Source organism: Rutilus rutilus (assembly GCF_951802725.1).
Source record: "Rutilus rutilus genome assembly, chromosome: 12".
NCBI lineage: Eukaryota > Metazoa > Chordata > Actinopteri > Cypriniformes > Leuciscidae > Rutilus > Rutilus rutilus.
The window spans coordinates 2,095,632-2,115,076 of NC_140217.1; the positions used below are offsets into that span (position 1 = coordinate 2,095,632).

The window sequence follows — 19,445 nt, forward strand, 5'->3', positions numbered from 1 at the left end:
CCTATTCATAGTACAATATTTAAATAGTTTACATTTAATAAATGCATAAAGGACGAATGCACAAACAAAAGGGAATCAACAGAAGAGAATGTAATAATGACAGTGAATCTAATGGATTTAGTTCCATGCATGAACTCTTTAGATTGTAGCAATTAGATCCAGAAATTACATTGTTTATGACACGTGTCTGATGAATGATTTACCATCAAACTGCAATAAAATACCATTAGCCTAAATGTCAATATATTTCCCAAAACCTTATCTGTATCTGCTAGTTTATACTTGGTATCCTATAGGCTACATGAAATCCTAAACAAGCAAAAATGATTTTAGTCCTGTAAACAGGCCTAATGTATTTACATTTATTTACAGTATTTTGCATCATAACACATGAGAAACATATTTAAACAAACATGTTATTTAAAAAACACATGAAATGAGTAATATACTTCACAGACAATTTGAAAACAACATACAAGGAAAACGTAAATTAAAAGTTCATTAAAAAATACATGTTTATAGGCCTACACAAAGCCAGTGTTGGAGAAAGTTACTTTTAAGAGTAACCCAACATACTGATATAATACTTCAGTGTAACTTCATCTCGTCTGGGCTGGGCTTCCTTGCTTGAAAAAGTAACTCAGATATTTTGTTTTGTATTTAAAAGTAATGCATTACTTTACTAGTCGTAACGCATTACCCTGAACACTGCACAATGCACATTCTCAAATAGAGTTTCACTTAAAAACTAGAGCTGTCAATCGATAAAAAATAACAACTAATTAAATCACACATTTTTCTGGAATTAAATTGCAATTAAAAACAGTTTTTAATTGAACAATTAACATAGAAACAACTTAGTATAGAAAGAAGACAGTATATTTTCAATCTGTTGTAATGGCATCTTTTTATGAATGAAGGTCAGTGTCACTGATACTAACACTGCTGATCATCTCAGTGACAGATATTTCTAAACATTAATGACAGATATTCAGCATTTCAGTATAGCCTACTTTAAAGCTAAAGTTACTTTTCTAACTTTAGTTAGTGTGTAATGTTGCTGTTTGAGCATAAACAACATCTACAAAGTTACAACACTCAAAGTTCAAAGCAAAGGGAGATATTTGCTTTTACAGAAATCGCTTTTTAAGGACTACAACAAACGGCTGGTAGAGACTACACCACATTCCTCCCGGGTTACTGACATCACCACAAACCCTAACCCCTAACCCCGCCTCCAACTAAAGGTGTCAAGTAATGAAGTACAAATATTTTGTTACCTTTCTTAAGTAGACATTTTGGTTATCTATACTTTACTGGAGTAATTATTTTTCAGTGTGTAAACATATACCATTCCGACACCCTAATGGTTTGTACGCGATCCATCGCACCTGCACATATAATGCTTATAGGCAACTAGTCATCATATTTTCTGCTCCATGAAACACGTTCATGCTCAGTAGGACACATATATGGTTCTTTAATGTATTTGCATTGTACTGAAATGCGTTCATTTCCAATGGGCATATATGCGGCTGAAACATAGCCTAGTGCATCCCAAATTTTTCAACATTAACATTTTAATATAACATTATAGTCATTCTGGCACAACATTTGAGGTCGGGAGTTCGGTCTGGACTTGATCTGTTGTGAAGCAACTGTGCTCGAACCAGAGCTGTTCGGACCAATCAAATTGTCAGGGCGGGCTTTATACGATGATGGACAGATGATCAACAGTAACATAATCACCAAAGAGCGCTCAGGTTGAATTTGTTTACAACAAAGATGGCTGGAGAATTGAGATGTGTAGATTCCACCATCGCGTCTGTTATAGAAGATATCGACAGCGCATTGATTTGAAAAGAGGAACAGAGAACCCAGATCAAGGCATTTGTTGATCGGAAAGATGAATGAAGAACATACGTCACTTACTCCGTTGCTCTGATTGGTTGTAGGTCTATCCAATTGAGTGCAGAGGCATTTTCTTTCCTGGTTAGGTTGAAACTGACCCCATAATCACAGCCCAGTGGAGCAGATCAGACTCACACTCTGTCTAGAATCTGAATATGACGACGTCAGGCTATTTTATTGTGTCAACTGATTGAAAAAGAGATTCGTCAGGCTAAAGACTTCCCACCAGCTCTGAACAGTCCAGGTGAAGGTCTGTGAAAGTGATTTTGTGACTCTTTGGGATGGCAACACAAGGCACTGTTCACTTAAAGAACGCAAGTTGCTGGATGGCACGCAGGTCTGAAGTAATGTTGTCATGACTTATAGATTGAACAATTTAGCAAGTATAAACCCTACAACAGCACCGCAGACTAATCCCAGGCAAGATCCTAAAACTCCAGCTTGAGCTCCAGCAACTGAACCAATAAGTGCTCCAACTATCATAAATATCAGTAATAATCTGTGGGGATCGATGCTGTTGTCATTTCTCACTGTAAAAGAAAATAACACCATTAATCAGTGCTTCAGTAATTGTGAGAGCAGCTTTAGGTTTAGTGGAGAAATACTCACTGTTAGGAGGAATTAACCCATAACTTCCACGTCTCCGCCTGACCGTACGTACTTCCCTTGTCACAATCTCCTCTTCATCTTGTGGAATGAAGAAATCACCATGATTCTCATCTTATTAATATTATTCCATTATAGTGTCAAATAATTTTTTTTATAAAAAAACATTCACAGAAAATGTTGCAGTATTGCATGAAGGTGTAGCGCACCCATGATCACAGTGCAAACATACTCACTGTCAGGAGGATTTCTCTGAAAAAATCTTAGAGCACGTCTAAGATGTGATCTTCCTTGTTCCTGTTCCTGTTCATCTTCTTCCTTTTTCTCGATCTGTTTATCATCTTGTGGAATGAAGAAATCACCATTATTCTCATCTTATTTATATTGTTCCATAATGGTGTCTAATCATATTATTTTATTGTATAAATAAATAAATCACACAGACGCATTGACCTACCTTTAGAGGGTGTATTACCCATGATCTCAGTGTGTGAAGCTGTCTTTGCTCTTCATGAAACTGATAATAAGAAAACACACAGTCGGTTCTACAGGTTTCACTGAATACACACAGATATTTTATCTTGGCTTATCATAAAAGACGTAACACTATTTTGTAGCACTTATTATGCTAATTTATAGTATGATTGATTAGTTTGTTAGCTCTGGGTTCACCGAGAACAGAAACACTGCAGTCATTTTTTCCACCTTATAAACATTGCTAAGCTACGTAACATGCAGTCAGTTTCTGATGCAGAAAAGTTAGTTCATGCATTCATGACCTCGAGACTAGATTACTGTAATGCTTTATTAGCTGGTTGTCCTGCATCCTCAATAAACAAGCTACAGTTAGTGCAAAATGCAGCCGCTAGAGTTCTTACTAGATCAAGAAAATATGATCATATAACACCAATTCTATCGTCTCTACACTGGTTACCTATAAAGTTCCGTATCAATTACAAAGTATTACTAATGACCTATAAAGCCCTAAATGGTTTAGCTCGCCGCCCGTGAAGAGACGACTCGACGCCCATGAAGAGACGACTCGACGCTGGCGATATGTTTATGCCCTAAATCAATACATGATTAACTAACTGTATTTCTCTATGTACATTTCTGAAATGCACTTTCTGTAAAGCTGCTTTGAAACAATATGTATTGTGAAAAGCGCTATACAAATAAATTTGAATTGAATTGAATTGAATTATAAGTTTACCATGTTAAAGGAACACGCCGACTTTTTGGGACATTAGCTTATTCACCGTATCCCTCAGAGTAAGATAAGTCCATACATACCTTTTTCATCTCTGTGCGTGTTTTAAGTCTGTTTGACACACCCACCGCTAGCCTAGCTTAGCACAAAGACTGGATGTAAATGGCTACAGCTAGCATGCTAATCCCAATAAGTGACAAAATAACGCCAACATTTTCCTATTTACATGTTGTGATTTGTATAGTCACAGTGTGTACAAATAACAAGGTCATATGAGACAGAAATTTTTTAAACATTTAAATACTGGGAACTATTTTCTCAGAAGGCGAAGCACTGCTACTTGGGCGGAGTGATTAGCGCAGCACTCGAGAAGCGCCGTTCCGTCAACAAAACCAACGTGACTAACTAGCTAGTAGCGAACGTGATTCGTGATCATGGCTGACTTTGAGGAATTGTCAGAGGATTTTTATTTGGTATCAAACCAAGATCCAGAAACATATTAGCCTGGGTTTCCCCATGCTGCCTTGAGCGCAGCGCGATTTTATTCACGCTGCTAGGCAGTCTGGATACCATGGATCAGATTTTCCCCTCAGCTAGGGAACCAATCACAGAACGGGGAGGGAGCAGCAAGACGATGACGACATCTATGCGACACACCGAAGCAGTTTGTTTATATCTATGGCTCCAACATGACAGACGTAAAAATATATGCATATTTTTAGGAACACATCTACAAAAATATGCCTGTATTTCAAGTTGATAAAATAATTTAAAATCCACATCAGTTTATTATTTACCACGCCCTCCCAGGATCTATAACGTTACCTAGGCTACTTTCACTTTTAAAAATTCATCATAACTGCGCGCGCGCGATCTGCTTGCAGTCGTCGAGATGGATGCTGAGGAGTTGAAGAAAAGAATAGCTAGTGGAGATTGTAAAGTTGTCGACAATACGTCATCAAAAATCAAGTCCAGTGTGTGGGAGAAATTAGGAGTTATCTGAAGAAAATATTGTGAAAGGCTTTGCTGCAAACATTTTCGTGTTGGATAGCCGCAAATGTGGAACTTCATCCCTGAGGAAGCACGCAGAAACTGTGGTAACAAAGCAGTTCTATCGAACAGTATTTTTCATATTTAACACTGTTAAGTATGTGTGGTGTGCAGGGCGTGTTTGAGCCCAGAATTGTCAGATGTAGGCTAGACGAAATAGCGTGGCAGATATAGTGTTGTAGCCACGTCTGTTATTAGGCTACTCAGTTTTGTGGTAACGTTATCCATGTTCTTCCTGTACCGGCCTTTTGATAGCTTCGGCTGAAGTTGTCCTTGTGTTAATTGTCATGTAATAACTTCTGTATGACCTGGCAATAAACATTTTTGTAAGTGTGTCTATAATGTCATAGTCTAAACTGATTTTATTTCGGGTGCGGGTCGGGTGTCGGTTCTATTTTAAGCGGGTCGGGTGCAGATTTTAATTAGTGCTGCTGTTGGGAAACTGGTCGGGTGCTGTTTTAAGCACTGCGGGTACGGGCGGGTGCGGATTTACAAAATCGGACCCGTGCAGGACTCTGGTGTACACAAAAATCTCTGACCCATCGTCGTCTTCTTCGTTGAATATCTGTCACTCTACATACGTCATCTGGTATAATTGAAACGATTGGCTATGAGCTACGTACAGGCGCATTTGATAGACATTTGTAGCGCCCAATAAACGGCTCTGGGCATTCGTAAACCACGCCTCAAATACGAGAAAATGAACATGTAGTTCCCAGACCACGTCTCAAAGAGAAAGTGGTCTGACGTTAGCCAGGCTAGAAACATATAGTTTTGAGCCAGAATACACAGACGAGGAGTTACAAACTTTGGAAGCTGATAGACAAGATGCCGAACAGACTGAGGTCGAGGGGAGAATCAGAACGGGAGTAGCCTACTATTTCACAAACAAGGTCACTGTTTCTCAAAAATGAAAACTGCCCATACCCCCTCCAATTCATTAGCAAGTTGAACGCTTCAGTCCTGTAAGTTACCTTTAGCGCCGCTTATTTGTTACTGGGGCGATAGAGCGCGTTTGTGACAACACAATACTAACATTACAGGGGATACATGGAGCCCGGGAACAACTGTAATAGTAGTGAGCACCCTATTCATGTAATAGTGTCACGAAGGTTACATTACATCTAACGTTAACGTTAGCTAATGGCACTGTAATAGTAGGCTAGTCATCTAAAAACATAACGGAACACTTTACCGCAGCCGCAGGTGATCCACTTTGTCCTGTCTTTACTATCGATGGGATGGCCGTAACGTTATCCTTCAGCACACGTTTCATGCTCTGTGTGGCAAATTCCATTTTTTCAAAATAGTCGTCCTCAGTGAAATGTTCTTAGCAAACGCGATAGTCCTTGATGATGTCTACAGGTGTGTTTGGATCTATATCCAGAGCAAGTAGCCATTCATCAAGTCAGCTGTTTATTGTCGCAGCTCTTTACAATACAGCGAACACCCATGATTGTAAACTTTGCATTTACTATCTAGTAATTGCTGACTCTATTACTCCAACTCTGAGCGAACTCTCTACTCCTCACCACGGCGCTTCTAGGGTGCTGCGCTAATCACTCCGCCCAAGTAGCAGTGCTTCGCCTTCTGAGAAAATAGTTCCCAGTATTTAAACGTTTAAAAAATGGCTGTCTCATATGACCTTGTTATTTGTACACACTGTGACTATACAAATCACAACATGTAAATAGGAAAATGTTGGCGTTATTTTGTTACTTATTGGGATTAGTATGCTAGCTGTAGCCATTTACATCCAGTCTTTGTGCTAAGCTAGGCTAGCGGTGGGTGTGTCAAACAGACTTAAAACACGCACGGAGATGAAAAAGGTATGTATGGACTTATCTTACTCTGAGGGATACGGTGAATAAGCTAATGTCCCAAAAAGTCGAAGTGTTCCTTTAAGGAAATTTTTCCTTTTCTTCTGTATTAAAACACTTTCATTAATGCCGTTTATGGTGTTTGTGAAGTTTGAACAATACTTTACCCTGGTAAATTAATCCTTATGACTGTCTTGTTGGGGCGGTGTGTTCAAATGTGTGGCTCGTGTAATGCTGCACAATAGATGGAAATAGATCCATCCTACATAAAACACAAGATAACACACAAAGGAATTATGATCAGGCCTCATAATAAAAGTCGTAATAACTCAACATGAAATAGCAGAAATAACCCATGATCAGTGTGCAAACTGAACACAGAAGTCTGTGAATGGGCTTGTGCGGATCAGCTCTAACGTCACCCGAGTCAATCATACAAACCCATGATATTCTCTGATTTAGAAGATATCCTGATCATCATATTACAATTATTATAATTCTCAGTGTTAAACATGCTAGCATATCACACTGAAGTAGGCTTTAAATGAACATTTATTTAAAATAAAAGTTTTTCTTTGACAAAATTACATTTCCTTAAAGCCTAAACACTGGCTTTACTCCCTTCAGACTTAAATGATCACGGTTTCATTACATCATTATTGGAAAACACTCTTATCAGAATCATTTCTGTTAAGCTTGTGTATATTTTTAGTTAAAGCTGTTCATTTATAAAGCAATATCCTCCTGGGACACAGAAATAGACTTTTTTTTTGTGAATTTCTCTGACATCATTCATATCACATCATATAAAGAGCACATTCAGAGATTGCAAATGTTTGGAATTTTCACAGTGAAAACTGCCTGTCCTTTAAAAATAAATGACATTAATTTAGAGATCAAGTTTCACACTCATTATGGAAATCTGATAATATTTTTGTAATTATCATTTTTGAATTGTTTGTCATAAATATGTCAAATTTTTGACATTTCTCAGGAAATGTTATGGGGTTTCAAATCTAAATATGACTTGCTGTTATGAAAAAAGACATCAATTTCATACATGTACAGTGTAGAGACATCAGGACTTAAATCATGTTTATCAGGCATTTGGAGACACGAGTGAATAGGGAAAGAAATTATACATCGATATTCCTATAAAATATTAGATATTATGAAAATTCTTCCAATTACTACTCTCATTATTAGGCTTCTCTTTTCATAATGTTGCCCCAAATACACATTAGCCTAATATGCAACTTAGATATAAAATGTATTTATACATTGTATAAATGGGAAAACCGAAACTAATGTAGGCTAAGTAACGCCAACTCTAGAAACTGTGGATCAGCGCCTCGAGACGGGAAATCTTCAGATCGGTTCAGTCCAAATTGGTGAACTATAGTTCGACCAGTTCACTAAAAAGAATCGGTTAAAAAGAACAATTCGTTCACGAACTGGATAACCCTGTATTAAAAACGAAAGTATAACGTTAGCCTAAACCAGTGATGTTCGTCAAAGGCGTTTTTAACTTTTTTTTCCCCCGTGAAATTAGAGTTCCGTGTCTTTATTAAAATCAACATACTCTGAATCACCCACAATTAATTGGAATTTTATTTTTTAATACTTGCCAGTCCGACCAGCAGATTATCAGCCTCGATTCCCTATGCAGGAAAAAAACCCGTTACATTCGACTCCAAACACGCATCAAGAGATTCATAACGTTCATTGTACATTCACAATAAAGCAGTTATTTATGTGCTTTGAACAATTTTAACAGATATTTCATAGACTGCTACGAGCATGACTTACCCACAGGCGCACTTTTCTTCAACTCTGAATGTGGGGAGATCCCCATAGACAGTAGGCTATATAAACGGAGATCCCCTATTGGGAGATCCCCTATAATCCCTATTCCACTCGCCAGATAGATGGCGCTGTCCCCATTTACAATAATTTAACATGTTGACACCTGGTTGACACATCCTAAAGTTGGCCGTAAAATGTCGCATGCTTGGTCTGGAAAAAATATTATTAATATGAATATATTATAAAAAATATTATTATATTTTTATTGAACTTCAACAAACAAAGTCAATGTACAGTCATAACTACAACATATACAAATAGAAAAAAACATACAGCCAAGAACCAAGAACCAAAAACAAAGGTTGTGTTTTACTCTACTTACATTTATATAAATGGGATTTAGCAAAAATTTAATTTTTAATATAGTATTCTTTCCAGTTAATTGACTAAATACTCAAAGACTTCTCCTCTTGGTGACGTCATACTTCATATAAACTATTTTAAACATCACTTTGCTCATTGATTTATAAGTATTATGCAGGATAGACTATTAATAATGAAGTGAAGGCAAAAAGGTTGAAACTGATGAAAAATTAAAAAAGTTGCATACATTTCAGTGCTTTCAAACCTACAGACTGTAAAAGGGTGCTCTCTAAATGCCATGACTCGCCACATGGCGCTGTCCCCATTTACAATAATTTAACATATTGACACTCAGTTACATTAGCCTAAAGTTGGCCATAAAATGTTGCATGCTTGGTCCGGTTTGGTCACATGTTTGAAAAATCCAGATGCTTTCTCAAATCTCAGCTATAGCCTACGGTTACAAATAAATACAGACTGACCTATAGTCAGTCTGACTATATATCTATATATTTTATATATCTACATTGGGATTTTATTTTATATATCTACATTTTATATATCTACATTACATATAAAAAACATTAAAATTATAATATAGTAGGCTATTCTTTCCGGTTAATTGAATAAATACAGACTTCTCTTGGTGACGTCATTATTGATTTATAATTATTATGTAGGATACAGACTAATAATGAACTAGTTGAGCCAAAAAGGTTGAAACTGATGAAAAATATAAAAAGTTACATTTCAGTGCTTTAAAAACTACAGCTTTTCAGCACTTTTGTTTTTACTTTACCTTTATCCAAAAGGTTTATGTATAATTGGAAGTCATTTATAAAATATAAGAAATCTGGTTCATTAAGAGCCCAAATTGTTCTATATATAGCATATGGTTAATTTTCCTAATAAAATAAATAATTGCATAATTTATTGTTCTTTACTTTGCACACATTGATGCACACATTTCTATCATATACCCTAAATTTCGATTTTAACATAGAGATCTATACTTCCAAAATAATCTTAAATACAATGATAAAAGAGATGCTAAATTATTATTTTTTCACAGTCAACAAAATTCACATGTGTATGTAATATTCAGCTTAAATATATGGAATTTAATAAATATCCTCTTGGGATGATATCTGAGTCCTGATCTTCCACCTCCTCTTGATCTCCACGAGACACGTTATGACACACAGTGACCGCGGTCTTGTCCAGTGCAGTGTAAAGCTTCAGGAGAGCGCTATATGCACCCAAACGATTCAGAGAACAGGGGATGAAGAGGAATGATAGTTGAGTCAAGCCGGACCAGGAAGGAACAGGGTCAGTGGCAACCAGTTGTGCAGACCCAACAGGACAGAAAATGGAACAGCTCAGAAAGACGCTGGAGAGTTTCATGCAGGCACAGCGAACCAGAGTCTCATCAGGAAAAGAAGCACAACATCAAGAACATCAACATTCAACATCAGTTGCAGACGAAGGTGCAGATCGAGCAGTGAGAGAGGCAAACATTGGCAGGTGCGGAAGTGCAAGTCTTCTCCCCTTCGACTTCCTTACACAACAGGCTTTCCCACACGTGTTCTCCACAGAAGGCAGAGCAATGAAGAAGGGGATCAAGAGATGGCATCACCTGTGGTTATGCAAGGAGTCGTTCCACCACAATGGATTGGCAGGCAAGGCCCAAAGATTTGACCTCTTCAAGAAGATGACGACATCGAGCACTATTTGACAACCTTTGCGTGGATCGCTCAAGCCTGTAGAAGGCCAGCTGAGGACTGAGTGTTGCATCTATAGTGCCAATGCTGACAGACAAGACAAGAGCAGCTTATGTGGCCATGCAACTTGATTATGCCAGAATGAAGGAAGCCATCTTGGTGAAGTCTGAGATTAATGCGGAGACCTACAGGCGGCGCTTTAGGGCAAAAGCCCTACGACAAGCGGAGACTCCCAAAGAGCTGCAGGCAAGACTGAAAGACCTTTATGATAAATGGATAACACCCAGTGGACCAACGGTGATTAACCCCCGAAATCAGAACCTGGATCTTTGAGCACAACCCCTCCTCTTTGAGACAAGCAGCTGAGCATCGCTGTTAGACATGCAACTTACTCATGGCGGCGCCTACAACTGGTAAGTCTGGGAGGGGATTCGGTAGTGGTCAACATTATAGCATCTTTAGTTCACTGACTCCCCAATCCAAATCTTACCATAAAAGTTATCAACAGTCAGTGCTTATATGATGTAGATGCGGCTAAGAAGGGCACAAGAAGAGAATGTACATTACAAAGAGTCAGTAAAACGCATCTTTGTTATGTTCCCAGACCGTCTCAAATACTAGGTGAAGCAGGGGCCTGTACCATGATGGTAGTTGATCATCAACTGTCTCTGTCAACTCAGGCTTTGATCCTGAGTTTAGGAGTTTAGGGTGAAACTGCGATTCATTTCTCGCGAGAGAAGCAGCATGATTCACTTCTCTCTTCTGCAGAATATTACGAGATTGAAAAATACTAAGAATTTAAAGGAGTCATAATGTAGAAATTTCACTTTTCCACGAGAATCAATGTATGTTATGATTGCATAATGATTATACACTGGCCGGGAAGCCGATATTTAAAAGTGAAGCGTTTGTTTACCTCAGGGTTTGTAAAATAGGCCACGTGCACGCGCACGAAAAAACGAGATTTTGATTTCTTCCCCCTCTTGACGTCAAGACGGGGGAGGATATACCAAATATGGACACCGCAAACCTATGCCGCGGGAAGCCCGCCCCTCTCCCCCTCTGATTCAGTTTAGTCGACTCGAGAAAGATGGAGAAACCGAGTGTAGCTTACCAGAGGTGTGGACTCGAGTCATGTGACTTGGACTCGAGTCAGACTCGAGTCATGAATTTGATGACTTCAGACTCGACTCGACAAAATGTACAAAGACTTGCAACTCGACTTGGACTTTAACATCAATGACTCGTGACTTCACTTGGACTTGCGCCTTTTGACTCGAGAAGACTTGCTACTTCCCATGAAAACTGGGGGAAAAAATGTCCACATGGCCGCGCCGCTCTCAGTTTATCTGCATCTGTGAAAAAAATGTGCACCACCTCTATGCATGCAGCGAGCGCGCGCGCTGCCTGCACGACATCCAATCACTGTAGTCCCACGTTGTTTTGATTCGACAGCATCTAACGCCCGTTTAACACATACTCCGTTTGCAGTGCGTATGCGCCAGCGGGTGCGTTTTTTTTTCCGTACCGATGTTAACAGGTTAGAGCTTTCACACTGCACGCGGTTGCAGTCCGTCGATCCGTTCCAGGTGCGGTGCGTATACAGCAGTGCCGCGATCGTTTCCGCACCGAGTCTATTTCTGCGGTGCTGTAGCCTACATGTGCTGCACGCGCTGAATTAAAGTGACAGCGCATGTTTCGTGGTCAAAATGAACACAGATTGACCTAAAAATTTAGTAATTTCACCATAAATGCGATTAATTACATAAAATGTAGTAATCTCACCATAAATGTATTTAATTAAATACTATTTTCACTTTAAGACCAGGGTAAAGCAAGGAAAACTACAATTTACCTCAACAAGGCGACATAATGAACAAATCTCGTCTCATTCGTGGAGGTGGAAAAACATGTTCCTTGTGACATGCAAGATGTATTGTATTAATTTAAATATAAAATAAAAGGCATGAGAGTCGGCTGTTTTTTTATATAAGTAGCCTACATGGTTAAATATTTGACCACTTGCTTTAGGAACTTAATATAAGTAGAAGTAATGCATTGAATAATAGGCCTACGTTGTTTAAATTGTGTTTAAACGTGCATACGTCTATTAAAGAGTGTATATGTGTACAAAGAGAATCGCAATGCTGAGACGTAAGACCGGGGTAGCCTAAATCAAGGGAAAATACATATTTCAACAAGGCAACATAACACTCGTCTCATTCGTGGAGGTGGAAAAACAAGTTCTTTGTGACATGCGAGATTTATTGTATAAAGATTTAAATTATGCAAAAGAAAGAGTATGAGTCTGCTGTTTTTGTCAATTTTAAGTTTTAATTTAAAATGTAGGCTATGCGATTTTAATATAAGTAGGCCTACATGGTTAAATATTTTACCACTTGTTTGAGCAACTTAATATATAATTATATAAGAGTAATGCATTAAATAATACGTTGTTTAAATTGTATTTAAACGTGAATACGTCTATTAAAGAGTGTATACGTGTGTACAAAGAGAATCGCAATGCTGACAAAATTTTTTTTTAAATAAAAGATGCTAATAACTTCTGGATTTGAAATACAAATAGTGAGTATGTATTTGTGGTACAGCCGCGGATCACGCACTGCAAACGCAGCATATGTGAAATCACTATTGCGCGTGCTGGTCTTGCACCGCATACGCACTGCAACACGCATTCCAATTATATTATCAGGTTGGTCCAGTTTTTCAGAAGTGATAATTTTGAGGAGTGAGGATTTTATTGATGACATGTTTAAAAAGGTTTAGGCTAAAACGACCCATATCTATTTGAAAGTTAAACTGTTTTGCAATATGAGGTTAATACAATACAGGACTGAAGCTGCATGCTGTGCATTGTTCTAGTGCAATATGCTGTTGAAATACAAGCATTTTTTGTGAAAATTAAATTTTCTGTTTTTTACTGTATTTGATTATAAATCAAAGTATAAAAAGAGGTTTAAATAAATACAAATCTTACAGACGTACATGATTTGTATAAATTTTATTTCTGTGGTAAGAGGACTTGAAATGACTCGAAACTAAAATGGTAGGACTTTGGACTCGACTTGAGACTTGTTGGCTTTGACTTTTGACTCGACTCGGGACTTGCCTCATCTTTGACTCGACTTGACTCGGGACTCGAGGGCAAAGACTTGAGACTTACTTGTGACTTGCATAACAATGACTTTGTCCCACCTCTGTAGCTTACACTTGAGATGCTCTGTGGGTGACTGCCACAAACAACATGCAAATGTGTTTTATCTACCCAAAACGGACGAAACTATCAGGGAACAGTGGAGGAAATTCATTTTTAATGACGCTGTCCCAACAACTCTTTCAAGTGGCGTATCGTTAGGTGTGTGTGCTAAACATTTTACACCGGAATCATTTACAAATTTGGGGCAATATCAGGCGAACTTGGCCTCGAAGCTCCGTTTGGGAAAAGGTGCCATCCCAACCATCAGGGACTTGCCAGAAATTGAAAAGGTAAGACTGTGTTTGTATTGCTCTACTGTGGTTAACAAATAGCAGCTAACTGCTAATGCGGCTATTGTATGTAACGTTACCTTCGAGGTAAACACGGGGAATGGACTCTACGAATGCTAGCCACATCTTTCCACTTTGTTTTACACTAGCAGCTACAGTAGTGACGGTATCAGGAGTCCATGCTCAGTGGCTAAAACTGTTTAAATGCAAGTATAACATCACGTTGCATGTCTAAAGAAGAAACATATTGAATGTCTAAATAACCACAACGTGAAACAAGGCAAAAACACCACATGATAGTAAAAATCTCAAAACCACTGTAAGCTGTTAAAAAAAAAAAACTACATCTCCGTTAATGTAATCTACATTAAATAAAAGGTAAATTTATGTGGGAGAAAATAGCAACACACGTTTTTGCTCGAACTGATGTTAATGTATGTCTCAGTCAAAATGATTGTCTTTACCATTCAGAGACATCTTGATGTAGACGTGCATCCAACAACTCTACATCTTCCCTTTCCAGCTCTGGTTCAGAGTCCGGCTCAAACATGTACGGTTGAATCCCATATGTCGCGGCCGGGTCGGGTTCTGACAACTTGCGCCATGTCAGTTTGTAATGATGCTGAAGTTACCTGCGGTGTCAACCCCCCTCCTTCCTGCAACCAATCAACGCGCCCCTCATTTGCATTATTATAATGACCGTCCACGACAGCCAAAACATCGCATCAGATCTCGCGAGACAATAATGCCTTTAGAAATAAGGGTCTGAGGGGCTCTGTGGTGATTTTTTTTCCACTTTTCTTTTTTAGAAGTGCCTGAAAGACTATAATATTTGGGTACCAAAGTTAAAACAACATTATGACTCCTTTAAACATCTGCACTTTTGCTATTAAAAAAAAACAAAAAAAAAACTGTATAAATGCATAGATATGTACCCTGTAATTTCTAAAAAGCCTATACAGTTTGTATTGGTACACATTTTTTGCAAAAAGGTGCACAGTGTATCTTCTCGCTAAATTGCTCCCAAATGTAAGATTGTTGTATCATAATAGTAGAATAAGTACCCTTTAGTTCTATAATACTTACGGTATAAATATATATATTTTTTAATTCTCCTGGTTGTTACTCCTTTATTCCCCAAATTTTGCATATTGTTCCCTTATACTTACATGGAAGTACTTCATAGCTACACTATAATTACCGAAAGTTACGCTGTAAATTCGTCTTAATTATGTAGTACTTTCCGGGCTGTAATCTAAAGCGTTACCGAAATAAAACACACCCTAAATTTATTTTTTAAGAGCAAATACATTTTTTAATAGAACTTTATTTCTCCGGCATTCCGATTGTGTTAGTCTGCAAGAAGAAAGTCAAGCTAACTCTTTATTGTGATGGTCCCAGACATTCTACTACCTATAAGTAACTTTGCAACTACATGTTAACTTATTCTAACCCTACCAGTTACCTACACTCCAGTGAGAGTTAGTAGACATGTTGGCGCAACATTATTAGAGTCAACAAGTCAAGTCAAGTCAAGTCAAGTATATTTGTATAGCGCTTTTCACAATACAGATTGTATCAAAGCAGCTTCACAGTATTAAATTAAAATAATACAACAAGGTTTGTTTCTAGTGGAATTTATTGATAAAATCAAATTAGATATCCAGAATATCCCCCCAACTGAGCAAGCCAAAGGCAACAGTGGCAAGGAACCGAAAAACTCCATCAAGTGACCTAATAGTGTCCTAAAACTCCATCAGGTGACCCAATGGAGAAAAAAAAACCTTGGGAGAACCCAGGCTCAGTCGGGGGCCAGTTCTCCTCTGGCGTTTATTAACTAGAGGCCGGATTGTAATTTGGACTGTAAGATTAAAAATATTATATGAATGCCTGGCTGAAGAGATGCGACTTTAATCTAGTTTTAAACTGGGAGAGCGAGTCTGAGCAACGAACAGTATCAGGAAGGCTATTCCAGAGTTTTGGAGCTAAATGTGAAAATGCTCTCCCTCCTTTGGTGGTTCTGGATATCCTAGGTATGACCAAAAGCCTTGAATTTAGTGATCTTAAAGAGCGCGATGGATTATAGGGCGATAGAAGATCCGTTAAATAGACTGGAGCTAAGCCGTTTAGGGCTTTATAAGTCAGTAGCAATACCTTGTAATTAATACGGAACTTTATAGGTAACCAATGCAGTGATGATAAAATCGGTGTTATATGATCATATTTTCTTGATCTAGTAAGAACTCTAGCGGCGGCATTTTGGACTAACTGTAGCTTGTTAATTGAGGATGCAGGACAACCGGCTAATAAAGCATTACAGTAATCTAGTCTCGAGGTCATGAATGCATGAACTAACTTTTCTGCATCAGAAACTGATAGCATATTACGTAGCTTAGCAATGTTTCTAAGGTGGAAAAAGGCGGTTTTTGTAACATATGAAATATGATTTTTGAAAGACAGGTTGCAATCGAGTATAACACCCAGGTCTTTTACTGTAGAGGATAAAGTAACAGGACAACAGACCATGCATCAAAATAAAGTAAAACCATTCCCTCCTGTTAAAGCTGGATTTATAATGGTGTCTATTTACTATGTGGGTATTTAATTGGTAAACTCTTAAGTGATTTATTTTAGATTTTTTCTACTGGAAAAAAGATGATTTTTGTGAAATAAAACTTTATATTGTTTTAAGAAGTCACGTCTCTATCTTTCAATCCAAAAATGAATCGGCAGGGTCCTTCATATTATTGTGACCATTTTGTACACATTCATTTGGTATCGATACTTCTTTTTACTGGGTGGAATATTTGTAGTACTCCAGCCAAAGGTTACAGCTGCAATTAATTTCTTATTTCCTTACGTATTAACTCACCCTTAAACCTAACCATATCATGAAACTTGTCCCTAATCCTGTATCCCACCTCAATTGCTGCAAAAGTGTTTTGAAATACAACAGGAATACAATAAGTATATTGTACCTAACATTTTTTTTTTATGTAAGTGTGACCAAATAGATCAATAAAAAAAAAAAAAAATACAAATTTAAAACGCTAAATATAAATAAATAAACATTCTTTAAATAATAATTGTATATTTAGTTTGGACAATTATTTTATTATAAAAATGAGGAAGAAAAGAAAGATTATATTAAGCTTCACATAGACTTGCAAGTTCATTTGTATGCTCAAAGTGGTTGCCTTACATTTCACAATGTGCTGCAGTTAAGACCCACTGGTTCTGAATGAGGATTCCCCCACACACGTGTCTCTGGTTCATCTGAATGGACACCATCCACGGCTGAGGTTTTTTGACATCTTTGCCTCCAATAATGGACCCCTCAGAGCAAGCTGGAATGGAGATTTTAAAGGCATTTACAGATTTAACAAAAACCAACAGATGATTTTGTTTTGTAAACTTTCTAATCAAACTCCGTGACACATAAATAACCATTACCTGCCACTCTGAAAAAGGTGAACGCCAGGAAGTGATACACAATCAGATATCTGCAAACATCCATCTTGCCGACTGTTCTCTCAGCCAGAAGTCAATGTGTTGCCTCAGACATCCAACAATGTCGAGTGTGAGAGCAATGAGGACACAACTGTTCTTCAATGCACGGTTTGGTTACTTTGTGGTCAGAGCAGAATCAACAGATGTGTACATGTGGGAGTGTTTGCATACAATGTGATGCATCTGTTTTTGCACATTTTAACAAGTTGACATTTAGTTCATCTCTGTTTGAAGAATCCAAAACCAACAGAAAAATGCACTTATTGAACAATACCTTATGATCTACTGTCATAACACTTTCTGTAAATGCTGTTATATGAGAGAGCAGAACTAAAAAAAATTAAAGTGCTTTAACGCTAAGAGCGAGTTGTAAAAGCTCATTAAAGAGAGTAAAGCTCTACCGACTGTAAATAAAAATAAGAAAACAGAAACTATTTGAACCCATACCCTATAGTATTTACATTGACAGAAAGGCCTTTACAAAACTCTATGGGACAATCAATGAACAGCAACTGTTTGGATCCATAAAGACTAATTTAGTAAGGTATTGTATTTTACAAACTATAACACAAGCTCGTATTTTCTGCATTAATCAATGCTGTAGATCAAACGTAAGAGTCCAACTATGGCACCATTTCGAGTAAACAGATACAGTATTTCTACATTCCTCCCCTAATAAAATAATTCTGAGAGGGGACATGAGTTCAGACATGAGATTTGAAAGTAAAAGTATGTGAACGTTTTTTCACACCTTTAGAAGCAAAGCAGAAGCTTCAAAGTAAAACACACGGCTGCAGTCTCCTGATGCGCCAACCTTATAGAAGTGTGAATCACAGCTGGAGATTCAAATGAAGACCCAGAGGTTTGTATTTAACCTCATGTCAAGGAGAGAATATAACAGATCTTGGGAGGGAAAATTAAACTGTTTTATAAAATGAGTTAGGCTACTACTTGCAAATGAGAATATTTTAACTTGACATTTACAAATACAGAACTTTTGGAAAAACTGATGTTGTGAAGAACTTCAAGACGACTGAAACAAACAAACTGTGCTGTGGTTAACTATCATTGATGTTCACATCATAAACGCTGCCAAAGAGATAAGTCAGTATGCTCTAAACCACAGAGGCTCGAGTCCTGCCAAACACCTGCGCTTCCTCATCAGATAAAACATGAATGAACCATCAGCAAATCTCAGCGGAGTCATAAAAGGGCACACATGCATTCAGGTTAAAGGCTTGGCGTTTCCAAAGTGAACATCACGATGATGTACGGACTCAATTCCATTTTAATATTTCCGGATACATTTTTTTCCATTACTCTGGACTCAAATGTAAAGGTTAAGTTAAAATGTTAGCAATCAAAAAGCATGTCTTATTTGAAATCATGAAACTTAGAATTTAACAACAATTTATTACAAATAAAATAGGGCCCCAGGGTTCCCGTGGGGTCTTAAAAAGTCTTAAATTCTGAACTTTAAATTTAAGGCCTTAAAACGTCTTAAAGATTTTCATCCGCCGTCTTAAATTTCATTTAGTCAGGTCTTAAAAAAGATTTTACCCTCGTTCATTTCCAGAAACACTGGCCGCAGAAAGTTATTACAAAGTAGCAAAAAAGTATCGAAGTCGCTCGCCAAGAGGCAGTTCACATATCGCGTCTTTTTCGCGCTCAAGTTCATTCAAAGGTAGGTAAGCGCTTAATATTTCAAAAATTCCTTTGGATATGCTTTACTTAAGTCCAGATGATATTAAAAGTGACATGAAATAATTTGTTGATGATAATTTTCCACTCTTGCCTGTTTGAGGGTTAATGCATTCTGGAAAAAAAAAACAAAAAAAAAACAAACAAACATTCTTCTTATGATGTAACGAGTACATCGGGTGTTATAGGAAGTGTTCCCGGTTCCAGCTGACCTAATTTATACAGAATGTAATAATGCCA

General features: G+C 37.6%; 1 protein-coding gene across 5 annotated transcripts; it reads right to left on the reverse strand.

The window, feature by feature from the left end:
• Nucleotides 1-114: 114 nt before the first annotated feature.
• On the reverse strand, nucleotides 115-17,588 carry LOC311301324 (complement factor D-like). 5 transcript variants are annotated; one of them, XR_014629431.1, is made up of 7 exons: nucleotides 8,407-14,452; nucleotides 6,765-6,859; nucleotides 2,975-3,034; nucleotides 2,754-2,858; nucleotides 2,521-2,598; nucleotides 1,933-2,441; nucleotides 115-1,825 (listed from the first exon to the last, which is right to left on the reverse strand). XR_014629431.1 is itself a non-coding variant. In XM_084426330.1 (5 exons), exons 1-4 carry the CDS (start codon nucleotides 17,509-17,511, stop codon nucleotides 6,781-6,783), a joined length of 321 nt encoding a protein of 106 aa, XP_084282456.1. In that variant the 5' UTR covers nucleotides 17,512-17,588; the 3' UTR covers nucleotides 2,975-3,034; nucleotides 6,765-6,780. The 5 variants fall into 5 exon arrangements, 3 of the variants coding, with proteins under 3 accessions (XP_084282456.1, XP_084282457.1, XP_084282458.1); XR_014629432.1 differs by having other exon boundaries at nucleotides 117-2,441; XM_084426330.1 differs by lacking the exons at nucleotides 115-1,825; nucleotides 1,933-2,441; nucleotides 2,521-2,598; nucleotides 2,754-2,858; nucleotides 8,407-14,452 and adding exons at nucleotides 8,226-8,258; nucleotides 17,197-17,341; nucleotides 17,448-17,588.
• Between the last annotated feature and the right edge of the window lie 1,857 nt (nucleotides 17,589-19,445).